Source organism: Vicugna pacos, chromosome 27, assembly GCF_048564905.1.
Source record: "Vicugna pacos chromosome 27, VicPac4, whole genome shotgun sequence".
NCBI lineage: Eukaryota > Metazoa > Chordata > Mammalia > Artiodactyla > Camelidae > Vicugna > Vicugna pacos.
This window is the reverse complement of record NC_133013.1, coordinates 25390825-25413202: the sequence shown is the minus strand read 5'-3', so window position 1 is coordinate 25413202 and position 22378 is coordinate 25390825. Positions and strand designations below refer to the sequence as shown.

The 22378-nt window shown below is 58.1% G+C and overlaps 1 protein-coding gene across 2 annotated transcripts; it reads left to right on the top strand.

Moving 5' to 3' along the window:
* The first annotated feature begins 1200 nt into the window (after positions 1-1200).
* On the top strand, positions 1201-19406 carry CSK (C-terminal Src kinase). 2 transcript variants are annotated; one of them, XM_006208747.4, is made up of 13 exons: positions 1201-1861; positions 14206-14285; positions 14639-14752; positions 14856-14968; positions 15324-15543; positions 16339-16432; positions 16621-16686; positions 16770-16869; positions 16967-17057; positions 17743-17816; positions 17903-18098; positions 18206-18292; positions 18537-19406. In XM_006208747.4, exons 2-13 carry the CDS (start codon positions 14271-14273, stop codon positions 18717-18719), a joined length of 1353 nt encoding a protein of 450 aa, XP_006208809.1. In that variant the 5' UTR covers positions 1201-1861; positions 14206-14270; the 3' UTR covers positions 18720-19406. The 2 variants fall into 2 exon arrangements, with proteins under 2 accessions (XP_006208809.1, XP_072807097.1); XM_072950996.1 differs by lacking the exon at positions 1201-1861 and adding an exon at positions 10815-10888.
* The last annotated feature ends 2972 nt before the right edge of the window (positions 19407-22378 follow it).

The following is a 22378-nucleotide window of genomic DNA, read 5'->3' as shown; positions in this document are numbered from 1 at the left end:
AATTTCAAGACTTTGTCAGTATACCTCTTCTCCCCCAGCACAGAACGCCCCTCCTCTCTTCCACCCAGCCCTGACCCTTCCTTCAGGCCCAGTTCCTAGGAAGTACCTACCGCCTCCTAATTACACTGGAGTCTCTGGTCTCTCATCACTGCTCCCTCCAACTGCGCGTGCGCGCGCGCACGCACGCACGCACGCACGCACGCACGCATGCACACACACACACACACACACAGGTGCTCCTGTAGCTCAGAGCAGATCACACCCTGCTCCTCGTTAACAGCAATAGATAATAACAGGCCATCCTTGGCTAAGGGCTGACCATGTACCAGGCACTGCACACTAAGCACACATATTAACTCATCTCCTCCCCACAAAACCTTAACAAGTTTGTGCTATTACTTTCCCCATTTGGTCAACTGGAGCACAGAGAGGTTGAGGAACTTTCCCAAGGGCACATAGCTGCTGACAACTTCCTCATTGCTTCCAGGTCGAAAAGAAAGTCCAGGAGAGTCCTCTAGGGCTCCCTGAATCTCTCCTGTCTGTGCGGCTTGCAGGGACCCCAATTCTGCTGCTCTCCTGGGCCCACCCGGCAAACAGCAGCCGTCCTGAGCTAAGTGCAGTCCCCAGAGCCGGGAGGCGCTCCCACCTCTCCCTGCCTGTGTCCAAGCTGCTCCTTCTGCCTGGGGCCCCAGCTCTGCGAGGCCTCCCCCTTAGCCCTTCCCCCTTCCCTGTTGCCTGTGGACCTTGTACTGCACTTCTTCACGTCTATCAGTATTCCTTTGCGCTTGTCTGTTGGCCTGTCAGTTCTGAGGACGCCTCGGCAGTAATGAAGCGGTCCAAACAGGGGACTCCGGAACGGGGCCTGTCACACTGTCAGCTCCAGGAAATGTTTGTCAGTGAATGAATGAGTGCTGCTGCGAGCGAGGCCCACTCTCCACAGATCCGAGGAGGGAGGCCCAGGCCTGGCCTCAATCGCTTCTACATCGGGGGAGCCGCGCCCAGGGAAGGACTGAAGGTTGCTCCAAGGCGGGCTGCTCGGCCCTCTGTGAGGAACCGTCAGGAGTCTTCAACGCGGGCCGGCAGGTGGGGGCAGGGCGTGGACGCGGACACACCCCCCGCGGTGCCCCCGGCGCCCGGCAGAGGGCGCAGCCCCGCCGGCCCACGCCCCGCCGCGCGCCCGGCCGGCTCCCTCGCGCAGGCGCGCTGCCGCGGGCGGAGGATCCGGGCCGCGCTTCCTCTCGCCAGGCCTGCGAGCTTCCTCCCAGCGGAGCCCAGGGCGAGCCGAGCTTGGCCGCCCGCCGCCGAGACCGCCGCCGCCCTCCCGCTCCTGCCCCACCCCGCACCCTGCCCGGAGGTCCTGCCGGGGTGGGGTCCGAGCGAGGTGATCGCCCGGCCGCGCCGCCGTCGGGGCCGTCCCCCGGCCAGCCGTCCCTCCCGCCCCAGCCAGCCTGTGGCCGCCGGAGCCTTCGGGGCGTGGAACGCGGGGAGCCCTCGCGGCCCCCGATCCAGCGTCCGGGGCAGCCCCCGGGAGCCGACGCGACGTCCCAAAATCGAACCTCGCTGGCGGCGTTCGGAAGCGGAACTCTGCCGGGGCCGCGCCGGCTACATTGTTTCCTCCCCCCGACTCCCTCCCGCTCCCCTTCCCCCCGCCTTTCTTCCCTCCCCGACCCGGGCCGAGCGGCCATCCCCCTGCCTCTGTCTGGCCGTCCCTCCTCCCTCTCCTTTCGCACCCTTACCTCTTTATACCGCACCACCCGGGGACCCCTGCGCCCCTCCCCTCCCCGCTGGCCGCATGGACTGTCCCGCAGGCCGCTGATGCTGCCCGCAGCGAGGTGGCCCGGACCGCAGTGCCCAGAGAGAGGTGAGTGCCTGGCAGGCCTGGAGGAGGCGGGCGTCTGAGTGCTTCCCGGGGGGTGGGAGGCGGGTGGAGGTCGCACGTCCAGCTTCTGTTGCAGCTGCCGTGGTGTCCACTCCCATCCCCCACCGCCCAGATCCCCTCCTTCCCGGGTTCGAAATCTCCCGGGAGTCACTGTCATCCCGACTGAGAGGGGAGCGCACGAGGGAGGTACTGCCCTTTGAGCCCCACAGACTTGTCTCAGGCCACTCTGAGTCCGTCCGCCCCCCCACCCCCTGTGGGGCTGGCTGGAGCCTCGAGGGAGGGGGTCAGCATGGGCCAGGGCCCAGGAGATAGGGTGATTTGCCATTCCCTACCCAGGGCCTCTCTGCAGGTTCCCTGGTCTGCCTGGATCTGACCCTTTACCCATTCCCCACCGCGGAGGCCCTGCCGACTCCAGGAAGCCCAGGGCCCAGTCACCTCCCTTAAGCCAGCCAGAGATTGAACCTGTCACCATGGGCCTCCCAGAAGACCAGGCCTAAACCAAGGGACCTCTGACCCTTGGGTGGGGAAACTGGGCAGGGCCTCTGTCCTGGGTGGAGGTGTCACTGGGCATTAGGACCATGCCCCCACTCCCTGGCAGCCTGGTCAGCCCATTCTCCCAGGCTCCTCAGGGCCCAGGCCAGGTGTCAGGAAGGGGCGTGTCCAGCCACCAGATCCTTGGAGCTTAACTAGGGGTTCACCTTCCCTCCTGTTTTGTAGACCAAAGGACTGAGGCTCGAAGAGGGAAGTTGCTATCCCAGGCCTTTGGCAGAGTTACACTGTCTATCCTTTCATCCCTCCCACTTCGCAGAGCTGGATGCTTTGGGTAGAGGGGAACCGGGGAGCCACTTTCACCCACCAAGGATATACGCCCCTAGCTTGGCCCGTGGGACCTTGTGGGGTGAGCACGTGCTCCCCCACAGAGGGCTAGAGAGGAGGGAGAGAGCTTCCGGCCCCAGTTCTGCCTGGGTCTGGGCTCAGGCAGCATTGGCACTGCCCATGGGATTTCCCCCTGGTGCCAGAGGCCAAGTCCCACTGACGGGATGTGGTGAGTGTGTAGGGGCACCCGTGGGATGTAGCCCTGGTGCTGAGCTGAAACAGCCTGGTCGTCATTCCAGACCCATCCGTCTCACATCTTTGGCCCAACTAGTGTAGGAGCAGCCGAGTTCAGAACAAGAATGGGATCTGGATGAGGAAGGCGAGAGCCGTGTTCCCACAGGGAGCACCATACAGCCTTGGCACAGGAGCATTGTCAGAGTGGGGACACCCGGGGGTCTCTTCCAAGTTCCACACAACCTGATAGACCCAGTGTCTTTCTTGGTGGGGGCCCAGCAGGAACAGGGTGAAGGCAGCAGGAAGGAGATTGGGAGCATGGCAGGATCCTCTTGCTCCTGGAAGTGTGGGAGGTTCCCTGGAGGATGCTGAGCCACGTCTGAGGCCCCTTGGGGCTGCTGGCAGTTTTGTCCTGCTGGGGCCTCTGCCCTTGATTTAGAGTTGTTTCCGGTTACCCTGACATACACAGTGGAGGGGACCCAGATGTGGAGCCTGTGAGGCTGCCCTCACCCAGCCCCACACCCAGCTCTAACTTCCTTTCCAGCCTGAGGGCCTGGAGCTGAAGGCTGACATGCTTGTGCTTTTGTATCAACTGTGAGCCTTCGGGTGCAGCCTGAGGTCCCTGGGCCCTTGTAGAAAGGGGTCTGGCTTCAGGCAAGCACATGTGCAGGGGTTTGCGTTTTATCTGGCAAATTTGGTGCCCACCCTCCTCTTCTCTCTGTTGGGTCTGGGACAGAGAAGGACCAGAAGACAGGCTCCAGCACCCTAGAGGTAGAGCCACCACGGAGCAGACCGAGGTACAGGCAAGGACAGAGGCCCAGGGCCCGTAGTGTGGCGTGGCTTCCCCAACCAGCCTGACTGGGCAGGACAGCCTGAGTCCAGTTCTGGGCTCCGTCTTTTGGGGGATTTTGAAGCCTTGGCACATTGTCCCCAAAGAAACTCCCCCAAAGGTGTTCGGTCTGGGAAAGAGAAGGTAGGGAGGGACCGTCATGTGTCCGAGGGGATGTCCTGAATCAGAAAGGCTGTCCTTTGGTAGATGTCCCAGACACCGGGGCCAGAGCTGGGGTGCAGGCGGGTCCCAAGGAAGTGAATCTGAGCTCATTACGAGAAAGCTACAGGTGTAGGTACGTAGTATTTGTTTTCTTAATTTAGAAAGTAACAAAACAGCAGTACGGAAAATTTAGAAAACAAAAAAATCACCCACTGTTTCTTCACCGGCACAGTGACTTGTTAGCATCTTGGTGCTCCCAGCCAGTCTTCCTGGTCTTTTTTCTCGGTCGTCGCTGGTCGCTGCTGTTATCTGAGTGTGGGTGCCATCACACCTTTTCTCATTTGCTGCTGTATCTGGGCATTTTCTCGTGCTGCTACACGGTATGTGTAACTTTGTCTCTAAAAAGCTGCAGGATATTCTAAACAGCTCCGCCGCAGCAACTTCACCCCAGCCCTCTTACCAAGGTTGTTTCCCATCTGTTGCTGTTGTGACTGTTGTTACTACAGGCCCCCAAAGCAGCTGAGAGTATTGGAGAGAGGGGGGCAACTTGGCATCCAGCTGGTGTCCTTCCAGGCCCAACCATGCCAATTAGGCTGGATAGAGGGACCTTGGACAGGTCATCCTCTGAGCCAGAGTTCCTTTATGTACACAGTAGGGCCAGTGATACCTGCTTCAGAGGGGAGTGTGCGGACACTATGAATTAGCCAAGGTACTAGAAGGTGCCTGGCATTGCCCTTTGCCTTCAGTAGGTGCTCTGTAAGAAGAGGTAGGTGTTGTTGACGGAGTGCCCACTGCAGGCTGCCTCAGTGTGTGCAGAAGACACCCAGGCCAGGGTTGGCTGATGGCCCACCCAGCTGAGAGTGGTCTCAGCCCAGGGAACCCCTCTGAAACCCTCTGTCCCTGAGGTTCTGGCTACTCTGGCCAGTGTCTTGTTCCGCCTCCCTGCCTTTCTGTCTTCCCATCACCACGTGGAAGGTGGGCTACTGGTTGATTTCTGGGGCTTGGTCCTACCCATCCTCTGTTCTTCCAGCATCAGAGCTGAATGGACATGGTCTTCTCTGAGAGCCTGGCTACCTCCTGTCCCCCAGCTTCAGCTACTAGTCCAGCCCCACATTTTACCAGTGGAGATAGAGGGATAGCCTTGCCAGCCTCATCTTTCCAGCCTTTCCCCATGGCGGGGGGCATGGGGGTGGGGCAGAGAGTCTAGAGCCTCCCAGCCGGGAGTTGGAGGGGAACATAGATGATCCACAAGTCACTGGGGAAGTCTTGTGTGTTAGCGTCGTTCTCTTCAACAAGTGCTCCCCGGGTCTAACCTGAGTGCGTACTGCTATGGCATCACTTACTTCCCTAGGGCCACCCCATGGACAGTGGGAGGAGACTAGTCTCAGCTTGGCACTCCCAGGGCCTAAGAGACCACAGCCCCAGACGACCCGGTATGGCTCAGCACTGAGCTCAGGACTGCTGTAGGCAGAGGGCCCTCCCTCAAGTGATCCATTCAGTGCAGAGTTCTCCCAGGCATGACCTTGGGCTCTGGCTGCCAGACTTTTGCCTGTGGCGTGTCTCCCTCCTCCCTGGTCTTGGTGCACGGGAAGTGGGCATTACAGCTGCCCTCCTGTCCCACAGCTTGGGCTGGGATGAGGTCACAGGGTGCAGTCTTCTCCAAGATGCTGGCCTGGCTGGGGTGAGTCCTTTGGGTGTTTCTCGGTGCCCCCATCCCTGGTTGGGCACAGGATGGGTGGAGGAGCAGGCCACCCCCCACACCAGACAAGGAGCACTGCCTCCCTTCCTCCTCTCCTCTGGGTCCCTTCATCCAAGGGCTGGAAATAGAATCCGCTAAGTAATGATTAAAGTCAAATTCAGACCTAAAAATAAAGAGCTGGTGAAGGAAGAGCTAGTGTGCTCCCTGCGTGGCTGAGGAGAAGCGAGCAGGGCGAGGCTGGCTCCGGGGGGCCAAGCAGCTGCTTCTTGGGAGGGTCCAGAGCCCACTGGGGGCTCAGGAGCACTGTGCACTAACTGGGGGGAGCGGGGCTCTTGTTTGGGGCGTGATGCAGCCCACACCAATCAGGGTAGACCGTCAGGACCAGGTAGAGAGTCCTGTTTTCCCATGGGGAAACTGAGGCCCAGAAGGTAGAAGAGGTTTGTCCAGCAACTATCTGGAAGCTCCCCTTGGCAGACCCCGGGGACCTGAGGGCCCCACGCAGCCCAGCTCGCCTTGCTGCCTGCTCAGTTTCTCTTCCTGGTTTTGAGGTACTGCGATAAGAGGGGCTCCTCGTCACACACTAGCTTTGTACGCCTCAGTGGGGTTGGGCCTCCAACCGCAGCTTCCCTCTGCCTCCCCCTCCCCTTCTGTGGTCTGGGCCCTGAGAAGCAGAAGAGAGGCTGCCTGGCGCCCCCCCTGCTGGTCCTGCTCTCCTCACTATTGGAAGCCTTGTGGGTGGGTGAAAACCTGGGTGTCATCTGATGCCTGCATACCCTGGCTGCTGCTTCTCAGCCCTGCCCAGCCCCGCCCTGGTCCTCACCCAGGCCTGGACGTCTGCGGCCTGTGCTGTCCATGCTGCAGGCAGCCTGGAAGGGAGAGGGAAGAAGGAACCCTGAGAGCCCCGCTACCAGCCAGTAGAGGAGACCAGAGTCAGAGAGGAGTCAGTCACGGGAGGCCTGTGGTTCCAACTTCCTGGCAGGGTGGGTGGGAGCTCAGAAGCTGGAGATCTGCGTAGGCTGGAGCAGCCAGGAGGGCTTCCTGGAGGGGAAGGGCCATGAAAATCAAGAAGCAGTTGTGAAAGAGGGAGGGTAGGGTCAGAGGTCTTTGCTTGGAGCTGAGGCAGGGTACAGCAGATGAGCAAGGAGTGGGCACAGATGGTAACCCACGCTTCCCAGAGCAGGAGGGCCGATTTCTGGGCAGACCTCTCAGCTGCCCTCCCCACCTGTCTGTCCATTTTCAGGGTTCATCTCTCCTGCCCAAGGAAGAGGTGGAGGGTTTTCTCCCTACCAAGTACAGACAAATCTGAGCTCAACTCCTTGCTTTATATCCCTTGGAAGCTGGGTTACCCTCCTCAGCCTGCTTCCTCCTCTGTCAAACAGATCAACAGTGAAACCCCATGGGGTTTTTGAGGGTTAAGTAACTAAGGCAGGATTGGGTCAGGAGGCTCTCCCTCCCATGCTTTCATTTTTAGTCTATTCTGTGGGGGCAGGGTGTTGGTAACTCCTCTCCCTCACCTCAAAGTCTATGAGTTGTGTGTCCCTTGAATTTGGCCCCCATAGCTTTACCTTCTGAGTTATGTGTTCTGTGGGTCCCAGTTCTGAGATGTGGAGACCAGGAATCTGGGGAATCTAAATAGCCCACCAGCCTTTGGGGTGAGGGACAAGGACACTGCTTTTTAAGGGTTCATTGGAGGTCAGTGCTGACAGGCTGTATGCAATGTGGGCAGATGAAGATGCAAAGACCACAGCCTATGTAGACAGGGGGCGGTGGAACCAAGGCCTGGGTTAGGGCCCTGGGGAGGCCTGGAGTCCCCACTGCCCAGTGCATGTAGGTAATTAGGCTCCTGAGCGGTAATTAGAAACCTTTCTGGGCCAGGAGTGTCAGCCTCAAGCCGCAGCGGTGCCTGGGGGAGGAGGCTCCCCGTTAGCCTCCTCTGACTCCAGCCCCCACCTCTCCCAAACCACTAGACGGGATTTCCGGTCCCACTGAGCCACTGGGGGCAGGAAGAAAGCCAGTGAGTTGCTATAGTTTGGTTCTTAATATTTTTCAGCCATTAAACTCACCCTTCCCCTTAGGGCAGAGGTGCTGAAGGCTGAAGGAACCCTGGGGGTCGGGGGGTGGGCAGCACACTGGAGATAAAGTGGGACTGTCCTTCCAGCCCTCTTCTGACCCCCAGGGAGGTTCAGGCCTCTATGCCCAGTTCTGCGGCTGCCCAACCCTGAGACATCTGTACAGTGGATATGCTGAGGGCCCTGGGACCACCTGTCTGGCTCAGTGGGAACCCTCCAGCCCATGGCCTGGTGTGTGGCCAGGGGCATCACAGTGACCTCAGCCTGGGTGCCCTTTGCAGAACCAGAGGTGGGCTGATTTTAGGCCACCAAACCAGCCTAGCTGCCGGCAGTTCCCCGCCTCCTCAGGTGCCCTGCCCTCGCAGAGGGGCGGGCCCAGGTGGAAACTCACTTCTGCTTGTATCTGCCCTGGGGACCTGCCAGAAACTTCTGGCCTGGCTGGGTTTAAAGCCTCTGCAGACCCCTACCCTGAGTCTTCTTCAGCCTTAATTAACTCTCCGGACCACAGTTTGAAATCCTAAGCTTGACCTGATCTAGTACAGTTGCATCTACCTGAAATCCTCTCAGTTCCAGGTCTCTTCCTGGGAGCCTTCCCCTCCCCCCATCCCATGGTCTCTTCTCCCCTGAGGCTGGCTGTGACTGACCATCTAGTAGCCAGGAGGGCAGGAGCAGGGCTGCATTTTGTTGGATGCCTTGGGCTAGGCACAGAGAGGCACTGAGTAGCAATCTTGGGGTCCCGAGGGCCCCTGGTCCCTTCCCCCCTGTCCATCCCGGCCCACCACACATGGGACTGGGCCCACAAGAAGGCTCCTGAAACAACGGCTCCAAGAATGAGGGCAAAATGGACCTGCCTGTTGCTTCCAGGGGCTGCCCTGTCCTGCAAAGGCTCCAGCTGGGTCCTGTGGCAGGACCAGAGTGTCTGGGGGCTGGGGCCCCGAGTTCCCCCAGATCTCTTGTGCACTTCCCTTTTCAGTGGGTATTTTTAGCTGGGTGTAAACAGTTACTGAAGGCTCCCACGCCCCATTAGGCAGTGGAGTTTTGGTGAGGGAGGCAGGGCAGGAGCCCCTTGACCTACCCTGGCCCTCAGCACGTGCTTGGCCCTGGGGGTCTACAGCTGCCCCAAGCCAGGGAAAGGGCAGCCTAGGAGTTTCTGGGCTCCCCCCTCCCTGCCAGCCTGGATCCCAAGAAAGGCCTGCCTGAGGCTGTGGCCACTGACCTCAGCGCTTGGGCACAATGCCCAGCCTGTTCCCGGGACCCCAGCACAAGGGCCACCAGGAGCAGGGTTTGGGGCAGGAAGTCAAAGAGAAAGCCCCCTGTCCCCCGGCCCTGTGGGGGTGGGGTGGCAGCTGCCATCCCTTTGGGGTTAAATATAGTCCTGTCGGTTACGGGGCCTCATCGTGGTGCCGCCAGCCTAGCTTCCCCCTGTTGTCTGTTGACTCGTTCATTCATTTAGAGCCACTCACTGAGCAGTGTTCCGGGCCCCAGCCCCTGCTGGGGTGTGAGTCAGCCACCAGCTCTCCTCCTGCAGGGCTCCCAGGCCAGGGTCAGTGAGGTTCTCACTGGAGCATGGGATGTGAGAGGCTGTGGAAGCCCGGAGCAGCTCACACGGCTGGGGGACCACAGCAGGCTCCTGGCAGAAGTGGTTTTCAAAAAGTTATATATTTCCTTACTCATCTTGTTTTTAGGGGGAAGGTAATAAATGCATGTGGTTAAAAAGAAAAAAGGTCAAAAGAACACAAATAGCAAAGGCACAATGAAAAGTAAATCTCCCTTCAACTTGATACTCACTCCTTCCCATTCCCAGAGGCAACCTTGGTTATCGGTTTGCTCTATCTTTCGGAGATCATCTCTGCATATCTGAGGTTAGGGATAAATGGCGCGTCCTTTGAAAAAACAGCAGTTTGTAATGTGCCATGGATGATCCTGCACTTTGCTTTTTTTTCAGTCTTTTATTTTGAGTATTTCAAACCTACCAAAAAGCTGAACTAATAGAATAATGAATACCCGTGTACACTTTACCCAGATTCACCAGCCCTTAACACTTTGCCACATTTGCTTTACTTCTTTTATATACACAGTCATATGTGTGTCTGTATTTTTTTTGCTGATTTATTTGAGTGTTAGCTGCAGGCATCATACCTTTCTCTCCTAAGTACTTCAGTGCAAATCTCTTACATAATCGCAGTACCATGATCACACTTAAGATAACTAACATTAATTCCATAATATCTAACATTTTCATTTTCCCAGTTGTCCCCAAGTGATCTTTATTGCTATTTTTTCCCTTTGATCCAGAATCCAATTCAGGATCACTCATTGAATCTTGTGGTCATCTGCCTTTTCTTTCTTTTCCAGCTTTATTGAGATATAACTTCTGTTTAGTATTGTGTAAGTTTAAGGTGTACAACGTGATGATTTGATATACGTGTACGCTGCAAAACAATTACCGCAGGAAGGTTAGTTAACACATTCTTCACTTCACGTAATTACCATTTTGTTGTGTCCTGTTTAATCCAGAACATTCTCCAGCCTTTGTTTGTTTGTGTTGTCTTTTATGACATTGGCTCTAAGAATCCAGACCAGTTGTCGGGGCTCCATCTGCCTGCGTCCTCCTGATGGGAGCCAGGTTGAGCCGCTCTCCGGGACCATCGCACAGGGGTGCTGTGCCCTCCTTGGCGCTCAGTGTGCTTCTCTCGTTATTGGTGATGCTTAATTTGGTCACTTGGGTAACAGGGTGTCTGCCAGGTCTTATTGTGGAGGTGCTTTTTCCTCTGGCTGGTTAATCTGGAGGGTGGTACTTGGATGCCGTGTCACGGTCCTATTCCTCCAGCAATGTTTCCTTCTTGACTTGAGCTGGCTTTTTGCCACTTTTACTTACTTCGTCATGGGCAGGTGCTGTATCAGCACATAGAGCTCTGTCCTGGCCTTGTCATAGCTGAAGTGATGTTGTTCCCTTTTAGGCATATCTGGTCATATGTTTACTCAGTGCCTTATTGATGGGTGTAAAGGTTGTCTCCCAACCTCTTGCTACTACAAACAGTACCGCAGAGACTGTCCTGCTATGTTTTTTTTCAGACATACGTGCAACAGAAGTGATTTCTCAGCTGCACCCCAACGGTTGAGTGGAAGTTCCTTGGGCAGAGAAGGGGCAATGCCAAGGCAGGGAGGTGGGCAGGGCACCCGTGTCCTAGGACCAGCAGGTGAGAAACGGGTCTGGCTCAGGTGCTGGAGAGCCAGCAAGTCCCAGAGAGGTCAAGGGACTTGCCTAAGGTCACACAGCAAGTTGGCGGCAGAACCAGGAGCTGGACTCAGAGCCCCTGACTCCCAGAACAGTGTTTCTGTACTTCTTTCACAAAGTGGCCTGAAACCAGGTTCACATAACCTGGAAGGGCCCCTCTGTGCCTGACCAAGGCAGACTAGAGGCCTAGGTTTGTAGAAGCCCCTCCCAGCCATTCTGGCTCTTAGCCTCTGACCTGGAGGGGGATAGCCCAGCTGGACCTTCAGGGCCCTAATGAGGAGGCCACCCTAGCCTTCAACTTTGGCAGGGAGGAGCCATCAGGGAAGTTCCACAGCTTGAGGGCTGGCAGGATTTCTGTGTGAAGAAGGTAGGCCTCAGAGCAGCCCTGGGAGCTGTAGGATTATCACCAACCCATTGTGTAGATGGGGAAACTGGTCCCAGAGTCACAGCCAGTAGAGCAAAGAGGAGAGGTTAGTCACTCCCTCTCCTTCCCAGGTCTGTCATCCTCAAAACCCAGCCCCTCAAGGAAGCCCATCCTGACCACTCCTGGGCTCAGCCCTTCCTCTGAGCACCACTTGCTTCTCCCTCCGCCCTTGTACTCTCTTTTCTAGGCCAGTGTGGTCCTGGCCTCCCGGCAGCTCCTGAAGCCTGGTGCAGGCACGCAGAGCAGGGAGGCCTCCAGGGTCGGGGCCAGACTGGCCCGCTGGCGCAGGCGTCTGACACCCGTCTGGGGCAGGGTGCTCACTGGAGGTGCAGCCTCACGCAAGGCTGCTTGACCTCCTGGCGGCTTGGGGTCCTCATCTGTAAAATGGGGATAATGATAGCCTCTCTCTCAGTTCTCAGAGAATTTGATGAGCCATAATGTGCCAAGGACAGGGGCTGGCGTAGAATAAGTGCTCAGCAAACAGGGCCTGTTATTATTTTTATTATTATCATCAAGTCAGTGGGGAGGCGGCGGCAGCAGCTGCAGGCCGGGAAGGGAGTGTTTGCAAACTGACAGCTGGGAGGGTGACTAACGGTGCCTCAGCCCCCGCGCCCTCCCACCTTCCCTGGTGGCGAGTCTTGAGAGGGAGGGGGAGGCATGGGGATGCGGAGAGCTGGCAGAGCCCCTCCTCTGAAGGGCCTGAAGGTTGAGGGCCCAGCCAACCACAGAAGGACCCCAATTCGAGTTCTAGATTGTCACCCCTAACTAGCTGTGCAACTTAGAGCAAGTCATTCAAACCTCATGAGCCTCAGTTTCCATTTCTGTAGAGTGGGTGTAAGAAGGCTCCCCACACGTGGTCCTCGGGAGCCCAGGAGTACCTCCTGTACTCATGGTGGCTCAGTCATGTCAATGTGTGTGTGTGTAGGGGGTCCAGGCTCCTCCTTCGGCCCCAGGCTCTCTGTCCAGATGGCAGAGGGTGACGGGCTGACCCTGGGACAAGAAGCACTGTGTGTTCTGGGAGGAAGGGAAGCCCTTTTTCCCAGTGGTGTGGGAGTGGAGGTAATGCCAGGCTGTGCGCCAGGCACTTCCAAGTCTGGGGTCTCATCCCACTCCCTCCACAGCCTTCTTGCAGGGATCCCTGCCTCTGCCTTCAAGGTGGGGGATCTGAGGCTCGGAAGGGTTGAGTCATTTGCCCGAGTTGCATACTCGGCAGAGCCTGGTCTGTCTACCCTAGAGCCAGGAGTGAAGCCTGGAAATGGTGATGGTTCTCCCCGACTCCTTCTGGTCTCCAAGACCACACACTCCCCTGCTGAGGCCCCCAGGCCCCATGGCAAACCCTGCTTCCTCATGTTGGCGTTAAAAGCCCCGCCTCCCTGCAAGGTTTGTGCCAGGCAGGCCTAGCCAACACCATCCTTTGCAGCAGACTGATGGGGTGCTCAGACCGTCAAGGATGTTTCCCACCCTCCTCACCATGGGCTTCCAGCCTGGGCTGCCTTTCTAAGCCCTCCAGCCTTCAGGGCTGGGTTCCAGCGCTCCCTCCTCCAGGAAGCCCACCTAAGCTCTGCAGTCCCTGCTCACCTTACACCCCTAGGCGCCCCTTTCACTCAGATGTCTTCTCCCGCTGCCTGGCCTGGGGTAGGTGGTAATGTTTGTGAGTGTCAGCCGGTTCCCCAGACCTGTCCGTCCTGCACATGAGCCTGGGAACAAGGCACAGAAGAGTTTTTCTTCACACTATGAAGTATGTTAGAGGAAGAGGAGACATCTAAGCCTTAACTGCCTGTCTCCTCATCTGTAAAAAGAGAAGAGCAGCCCCAGCCTCTCTGCTTCCTGAGACCGGAACACGGGGGGTCTGGGCTGTGTGGGAAGGTGGTGGTGGAACTGGGGGCTCTGAGCTGGGGCCACAAAGAATATGTGTGCAGGATGGGTTGGCCTGCTGCTCTTGGGGCATGGGGTTGGCTGGGGTAGCTTTTGTTGGGGGGGCCAACTTCATTGAAATAAACATACACCAAAAAGTGCACCAACCGTAAGGGTACAGCTCCGTGAATTGCCACAGAGTTGAACTCGCCCCCTTCCCGTCACGGCCCCCACCCAGGGCAGTCGCCATGCTGCACTGGGAAACCCCCAGATTTTGAACTTTATACAAATAGAATCATGTGGCACGTGTGCCTTCTGTGGGCGTCTCGGTTAACGTGACGTTTAGAAATGCATTCGTGTTGTTTCATAGCTGTCGTTTATTCACATCCGCCGCTGGGCAGTGTTACGTCCTGTGAATACCCGGCTCACGCTCCTCTCGCGATGGGTGTCTGGCGGGTTCCGAGTGTGGCGCTCGCTACAGGCTGTCCCGCTGTGCTGGCTCCCGTGCCTGTCTCGGCGACGCCTGCCCTGCTTTCTCCCGGCTGTGTGGGGAAGTGGGGTGGCCAGGCTGTGGGGTCAGCACACATTTGGCTTCAGAGGTACTCCTGGGGCGAGGTTTTCTAGGTGACGGAACTTAGAGGCCCACAGAGGACAAGTGACTTCCCCAAGCCCCAAAGCACCTTCCCAGACTCACCGCTGCCCTGTGAGCCTGGTGGCCCCCCAGACCACTTAGCCAATGTCAGGGTGTGAGGTGGGCAGGCAGGGGCTGCCCACCCCTACGCCTCCTTAGCCTCTGTTGGTCATCCTGTGGCTGTAAAGGCCACGACAGGCTCCAGGTTGAAAGCCCTCTCTGTGCCTGGAGGTCCTCTGCGCTCATCTCCTGCCTCCTCCCCATCTAGTGCCCTCAGCTCCTGGGGCAGGAAAGGAGTGGGATCTCAGTGACTTGAAGGAGCCATCTCCTCACACACACACACCCCCCTCAATCTTCCCCTTCCCCACAGCTCTCATGGTACCAGGTGACAGGTCGGCCTTCCTGTGACACGGGGACGCCAGATCTTCTGAGAAGATGTCGGCAATACAGGTACTTCAGGGGCAGGAGTCTAAGGCAGAGGAGTATCCCCACCGCTGCCACGGCAGTGCTGAGGGAAGAGAGGGAATGAGGGTTCAGATCAATTCGCTTCCCTTTTCCCCAACCCTGGCTTTCAACAAGGTAGAATTCCAGGGTGCACTGTCAGACACAGGGCCCTCAAGATGGGAGCCCAGGTCTGGGGGCGGTGGGGAAATCTCAGCTGGAAGGCACTGAGTATTCTGGGGTAGGGGCACCTCACCCAGGTTCATGGAGGCTGACCAAGAGTCTGTGACCTCGAGGTTGTGCAGACAGGTGTGTGGGGATGACCTCGGGCTGCACCCACCCACCTGTCACCTGCCCTGCAGGCCACCTGGCCATCCGGTACAGAATGTATTGCCAAGTACAACTTTCACGGCACTGCTGAGCAGGACCTTCCCTTCTGCAAAGGAGATGTGCTCACCATTGTGGCCGTCACCAAGGTAATGAGGGACCTTACACCCCCAGCCCCTCCTTCCTCTGTGTCCTGGTTCCACCGCAGGAGAGGGTAGGCCTGAGAGTGTGTCTTGTTGTCCCTCTCCCCAGGACCCCAACTGGTACAAAGCTAAGAACAAGGTGGGCCGTGAGGGCATCATCCCAGCCAACTACGTCCAGAAGCGGGAGGGCGTGAAGGCAGGCACCAAGCTCAGCCTCATGCCGTGAGTACCTCTGAGAAGCAGCTGGGGTCTCCCAGTCTGGGGAGGAAGGGCGACGAGGAACCCTGGTTCCCCCGGAAGAGAGTCAGAGGAAAACAGCGAGGCAAGAGGAAGGGGCTGGGATGTCTGCAAGGGCTTCTTGAGACGAAGAGAAGGGTGTGGGTGCTGGACCTCAAAGGGGAGGACAGGGCTAGGACTGAAAGATGAGGGCTTCCAGTGCCTGACCGAGCCACGGAAGCGCGGGGGAGAGCCTGCCAGAGGAAGGGCCTGCAGGAAGCGGAGCCTGGCAGGTGCATGGGGAGGCTGCCGGGAGGCATGCCTTTGGGCCACCACGACCCCACGCCTGGCCTCCCCCCAGCTGGTTCCATGGCAAGATCACACGGGAGCAGGCAGAACGGCTCCTGTGCCCACCAGAGACAGGCCTGTTCCTGGTGCGGGAGAGCACCAACTACCCCGGGGACTACACGCTGTGCGTGAGCTGCGACGGCAAGGTGGAGCACTACCGCATCATGTACCACGCCAGCAAGCTCAGCATCGACGAGGAGGTGTACTTCGAGAACCTCATGCAGCTGGTGGAGGTGAGCGGAGTGTCCGTGCCACCCAGATTCCCGCTCCGGTCCCACGGCTTCTGGCCGGGAGACCTTGGGCAGGTGGTGCAGCCTCTGCGAGCACCTGCTGTGTGCCAGTGTTGATCTCTGACCCCGCAATGCCACCACAGGGAGGTGGCACCCCAGTTCATAGGCCAGGAAACAAAGGTTCAGAGCAGTTAAAGGACTGGTCTCCAGTCCCACAGCTGTACACTGGAGGTGGCAGGACTAGAACCTGAGTCTTCCTGATCCCAGAACTAGCTTCCTTCCAGCCACTCGTGCAACTAGGTGCCCAGATGTGTGTATGTAAACATGGCCTTGTGCGCTGTGCCTTGATGGCCCACATGTCCCCCCAGCTCCTGAGGCCAGCTCTGCCCCAGGCAGCCTCCCAGATGCCTCCTGCACTCACGCTCAGTGCCTTCCTGCTGCTGGCCTAGCTTGGCCTGTGGCAGGGGAGGGTCCTGAGCACACTTGGCTAGAGGCTGGTGTCTGGACTGGGCAAAAGCTGACTTCTGCCTCAGGATGCTAGTGAGGCCCAGAGTGGTAGCAACACCAGAGTGGTGTGGGGTGGCACGTGAGATGGACTAGGTGTCTGAGCCTGGGGCCTCCTTAACGCCTGCTGAAAAGCGGAAGCCCTCCAACTGAAAGCAACTCCGGGCTGAGTGGGACCAGCCTCTGCTGCCCTCTGGTGGTCAGACCTGGGCAGTGCATGTGAGACGCTGGTGGTGCACGAGGGTGGGGGCGGGGTGGGGGGCTGGCCTTTAGCGCCTGCCCTCCTCTCTGCAGCACTACACCTCGGATGCAGATGGACTCTGTACTCGCCTCATCAAGCCAAAGGTCATGGAGGGCACAGTGGCAGCCCAGGATGAGTTCTTCCGCAGTGAGTGCTACCCCTGTCCCCAGTCCTCACTTGCCTATGTGGCTCCTCCCACCCAGGCTTCCTAGCATTACCCCTATCCCGGAGGCCCTGGAGACCTCCAAGGAACCCCACACTCATAGTCCAGCCTGCCTCTGCTATGACCCCTGCTCCAGCTTCAGCACCCCTCACTGACCACCCCCTCCCCCCAGGCGGCTGGGCACTGAGCATGAAGGACCTGAAGCTGCTGCAGACCATTGGAAAGGGGGAGTTTGGAGGTGAGCCAGAGAGGGTGGGGGCCCTGGGAGGAGCCAGGGACTTCGAGAAGTCCAGGGAACAATCCCCAACTCTCTTCCCCAAGACGTGATGCTTGGTGACTACCGAGGGAACAAAGTTGCTGTCAAGTGCATTAAGAATGATGCCACTGCCCAAGCCTTCTTGGCTGAAGCCTCAGTCATGACGTGAGTTGGGACAATCGGTGGGTGGGGAGGTCACCCCAGGGCTGGGAGGTGATGGTGAGGCTTGGCAGGCTCTGACCACCCCCATCTCCTGCCCCAGGCAACTTCGGCATAGCAACCTGGTACAGCTCCTGGGCGTGATCGTGGAGGAGAAGGGCGGGCTCTACATTGTCACGGAGTACATGGCCAAGGTGTGTGCCTGCCCTGCGATCCAGCCCCCATCCTGGAGCCTGAACACTGGGGCTCACACTTTCCAGCTGCCCCAAGTCCCCCACCACACCCTTGGGCCCCTGCTCCCTCCATCCCTTCTCCCCAGCTGAGCTTTGAAGTCACCTGGGTGTGGCTTATGTCCTGGCTCATCATTTATTCACTACGATCTTGGACAAGTTGTGTCGCCTCTCCAAGCCTCAGGTTCTCACCTGTGAGTGGAGATAATAACAAAGTTTAGCCTTTTCTCACTCCCTCCTCCTCGGAGATGGCCCGCACTCTATCTGGAGTATGTACCTACTTTTACTTTAACCTGAGCACCCAACCCCCACACCTCATGGCCTTTCTCTCACTTTCTGAAACAGCCTGCACTCTATGCAGTATGTTATCTCTCTAAACAAATCTACATTTACCCGGCTGTTAAAAAAAAGTTTACCTCAGAGATTTATGAGAATTAAGAGATAATGCATGAAAATTGCTGAGCACAGCATCCAGCTTGTAGGACCTAATATTCTTTCAGAAGTGATGTCCTGACTCCTCTCCTGCCCCTCCCCTGTCCCTGCACCTCCGTTGAGTGTCACCTTTTACCCAGCCCCAGGCCCACTCTTCCTGGGGTCTGGAGGGCAAATCTGACCTGTGGGGCCTGTTGGTCTGTCTGTCCTGCCCCAGGGGAGCCTGGTGGACTACCTGCGTTCTCGAGGCCGGTCAGTGCTAGGCGGAGACTGTCTCCTCAAGTTCTCACTGTGAGTGAAGCAGCCCCTGGTTGTGGGGGGTCCCGCCCTGCTATGGGAGCCCCCTCTGAGGGGACATGTGGCTGGCTCGCCCCCAGAGACGTCTGTGAGGCCATGGAATACCTGGAGGGCAACAACTTCGTGCACCGGGACCTGGCTGCCCGCAACGTGCTGGTGTCCGAGGACAACGTGGCCAAGGTCAGTGACTTTGGCCTCACCAAGGAAGCTTCCAGCACCCAGGACACGGGCAAGCTGCCGGTCAAGTGGACAGCACCTGAGGCCCTGAGAGAGAAGGTGCGCGGGCCTCTCCCCAGGGCCTGAGCCGCGGTGGGTGGGGTTCCTGGGTCACCCCCAACCCCAGTTCCCAGGATCTGACACTGCTTCTCCCATCCATGGGGCAGAGATTCTCCACCAAGTCTGACGTTTGGAGTTTTGGAATCCTTCTCTGGGAAATCTACTCCTTTGGGCGAGTGCCTTATCCAAGAATTGTGAGTATGGGCACTGGGGCTGAGGGCGGCGGTTGGAGCAGGGGGCCAGGTGGCCGGAGGGGTCTCGCTGGGCCCTGCCTCCCCAGTTGGAGGCCTAGAGGCTGCAGGCCTGCCCTCGGGACCTTCTAGGCCATGCCCCAGGCCCGGGCCTGGGGCAGAGCTGGGGGAGACTTGGAGAGGAATGCTGAGCAGGGGTCCCCTTGGTCGGGCCTTGCTCCAACTCCTGCCACCCATGTGCCTGCAGCCCCTGAAGGACGTCGTCCCTCGGGTGGAGAAGGGCTACAAGATGGACGCCCCCGACGGCTGCCCACCTGCAGTCTACGAGGTCATGAAGAACTGCTGGCACCTGGACTCTGCCACGCGGCCCTCCTTCCTGCAGCTCCGCGAGCAGCTCGAGCACATCAAAACGCACGAGCTGCACCTGTGACCGCTGGCCTCCGCCCAGGCCTTGGGCCTGCGGGGACTGGACCCGAACAGATTGTGGACCTGGTGCCCCCACCTGCTGGGCCCAAACCCGAACTGAGCCCAGCCGGCCAGTGGGCCTCATTCCTCTGTCCCAGCCTGCGCCCCCTCTGGCCCCCAGGGACCCCGCCTAGGCCTGGCACCTTCTCTCATGGACCCACCTGTGTGGCTTCGGGAGCCCCGCCCACGGGCCAGGAAGGGAAGAGGCTGAGGAGCGGGAGGCAGATGCCCCTACCGTGGTCAGGCTCCCCCTGGCCTCCCATCTCTCGCCTTCTTAGAGTTTTATTCCTTTCCTTTTTTGAGATTTTTTCCGTGTGTTTATTTTTTATTATTTTTCAAGATAAGAAGAAAGAAAGTACCCAGCAAATGGGCATTTTACAAGAAGTACGAATCTTATTTTTCCTGTCCTGCCCACGAGGGTTGGGGAGACCAGGCCCCTCTCTAGGGACCCATCGCCCCAGCCTTGTCCCCCACCCCATGTTCTGTGTCCGTGTCGCCTCGGTCGCCCCGTGTCTGCGCTTGACCGTGTTGCACTGTTTGCATGCGCCCGAGGCAGACGTCTGTCAGGGGCTTGGAGTCCGTGTGCCGCTGCCGCCCGCCCACCTGCCTTGTGAGATGGAATCGTAATAAACCGCTCCATGAGGACACCGCTGCCCAGCCTCGGCGCTTCCTCCGCCGAGCCTGCCTGTCCCACCCAGCCCCCACCCCGCGCCATCTTGTTTCCCCCCCCTCCCCCCGTGATTGGGGCTGTGCTTGCCCAGTGAGTGCAGCGGGGAGGGCAGCACTGCCGGGAGATGTAGCCGCTGCTTTGTGTCAGCTGCACGAGCGAGTGTCCTGTGTCTGCTGGGGAAGCTCTCACCGCCACCTCCCCCAGCGTCCTTCTGCTGCCTGGGCTTGGCCCTGGGGCTCGTGCATCCACAGAGTGATACCTGGGAGGTCCGGGCTGCCTCTCCTGCGTGTTGTTCAAGCCCTCAGCACAAGGAGGTTTGGAGCCAAGGATTGACCCACTGGAGATGGGACCCCCTTGGCAGGAGGCAGGCTAAACGTCTGGTGCTTCAGAGGAGACCCTGGATGGGGATGGGGAGGGAGGCTCTGAGCTGCTGGTGGTTCTCAGGATTCATCTAAGATGTAGAATCGCCACCCCATCCCGACCCCTTCCTCACCCCCAGCTGTGCCCAACCCTGTGCCTGGGGATGTGAAGGTGGGGGAACTTCCCTGCCCCACCTTGGGGGGCACAGGTGGGGAATGAGGATCTGCCACAGGATTTTCTCCCTTCAGGTTCCCAGGGCCGGTGGTCAATGCAGAACCTCTGAGGGTTGGGGGAGGTTCACGTCATTCACTGAGACAGGCAGCTGGGGGGTCCCCTTGTCCAGTTGGGGTTCTGACTTTGCAGTGAGCCTTGTGTCTGTTCCTCAGCCCACTGTGGTCTGGGGCCACCACCTCGCTCAGCCCAGTGTTACTGCCTCCTCACTTCCCCAATCTGTTCTGTCTGCTTACTGCCACACTCACTTTTTTCTAAAACTAGACCATTTATTCAACAAACATTTGGATACCTAGTATGTGGTGGGACTGGTGTTCAGCAGTGAGCAAAACAGGCCTGTGGAGTTCACAGTTGAGAAGACAAATAATCACTTAGACAATTACCAATTGATAAGTGCTATGAAAGAAATGTAATTTGGGAATCAGACCTTGTCTGTAGATCAGGGAGGGCTTCTCAGAAGAGGCAGCATGTAAACTGAGATCAGAAGGATAAATGGGAGGTTTGGGGGGGTGGGTAGCAACATTCCAAGAGGGAGGGGCAAGCAGGTCCCCGCTTCCCAGAAGACACAGGAGAGGGAGACTGAGTCTGCCATTAGTTTTCGCCACAAGAATGTCACTGGTAGCTGTAGCAAGACCTGAGTTTGATGCAGACAGATTTCAGATTACAATGGCTAGAGGAGGTGTGAACAATGGAGGGAGCTGGGCAATCTTTGGACAAATCTGGCTGTAATGAAGGGGAGGGAGAGGATGAGAGGATTTTTACGAAGGCAGAGGCCTGAGCAAACCTGACTGCCAAAGGGAAGGATAGCTACCTTTGGATCGTGTCCGTGTCCTGAGTGGGAGGCAGAAGATAACGGAGGGGAGGGCATGGTAGTGAGCAAAGGTGGAAACTTCCCTAGAGTGAGGACGGGCGGCTGCAGTCCTGAGAATGAAGGGCCGTGGGCCTGTGACGGGAGAGGGACTGTCCTGGTAAGACTGCAGAGGAGAGGTCCCCAGAGAGGTGCACTGGTGAATGTCTAACTCAGACAGCTCAGGGAGGGGTGGGAGCTCTGACCTATAGTGCTGGTGTCTGTGGGGTACCTTCTGCCACGACCAATCTCACGTTACCAACCTGACTTCACTGAATGCAGGGGCCGGAGGGATTTCTGACAATTGGCTCTCACTAGCCAGTCCAAGCTGCCTCTGGCTCAGAAACCTACAAAGATTCCTGAGGCCATGGGACCACAAGAGGGGCCAGGCAGGCGACATAATGGAGAATTGGACCAAGTGTGACAAGCGAGAGTGAAGGAGCAGGGTCGGCTGACGGGGCCCTGCGGGAATGTAGGGGCTCAGGTAGCAGGGTGCCCCAAGTCTTTCCGCCCGGTGGCATGCACCCTCCTGCTCCCATTCCTTTGTTGCTTCCCCCCTCTTTACTTGGCTTATGGTTTTTTGTTTCCCCCCTCTGTCTTTTGTCTCATCCTTCCCATCTGCCTTGCTGGCCACTGGCATATCATAGGTGAGCAAGACAGAGTCCTTCCCCAAGGAGATCACAGACCTGGGGGAGTCCACTCAGAACTCAGCTTGGTGCCCAGAACTCTGGCAAGTGTCGCCCACTGCCAACATTGAGCCCGTGAGGCAGAGGAAGGAGGCGCAGGGCAGCTCCTCAGACACCAGGAGGACAGTCAGGGACAGAGGGAGGGTGAGCCTGGCAAAGGAAGGACCCTGTCTGAGCAAAGGTGGTGAGGTGACGGCCTGTTGAGCTGCTTAAGTGTGGCCGGGGCTAAGGTGACAAGGGGTGCAGTTTGGCAGCAGGTGAGGCTGAAGGGAAAGCAGGGCCCAGGCACCACCTGGCTTTGCAGGCCCTGTGAACAGTTTAACTTTATGCAGAGATGGCCAAGAGCAATTGAAGAGTTTAGGACAGAGGAGCGATGGTCAGATCTGCGTTTTAGAAAGATAATTCTGCTGCAGTCTGGCTAGAGAGGGTGGTAGTGTCCCAGGTGGAGACAGGGAGATGGTGGGGAGGCTGACAGGCCAGGCAGCAGGTGACTGACTGACAGTGGCTTGGGCTGGGGAAGCCAGCAGGACGCGGAGAGAAGACAACCCACTTGACATTGTGCTCAGCTGAGCTCTGCCAGGCCCTGCTCTAAGCACAATAGGTGTATTACCTCATGTAACCCTCCGAACAACTCTTGGAGATACTGCCTCCGTTCCACAGATAAGGGAAGTGAGGCTCGGAGACATGAGAGCATCAGGCACGAGAGTGGCAGGAGCAGCTGGGGGAGCTGCTGTGGCTTCTGAGAGGGCGAGGCAGAGGAAGGGGCCCAGCGGGATTCCAGTCTCCGGCTCCGTGAAGTGGTTGAGAAGAGGAGTTTGGTTTGGACATGT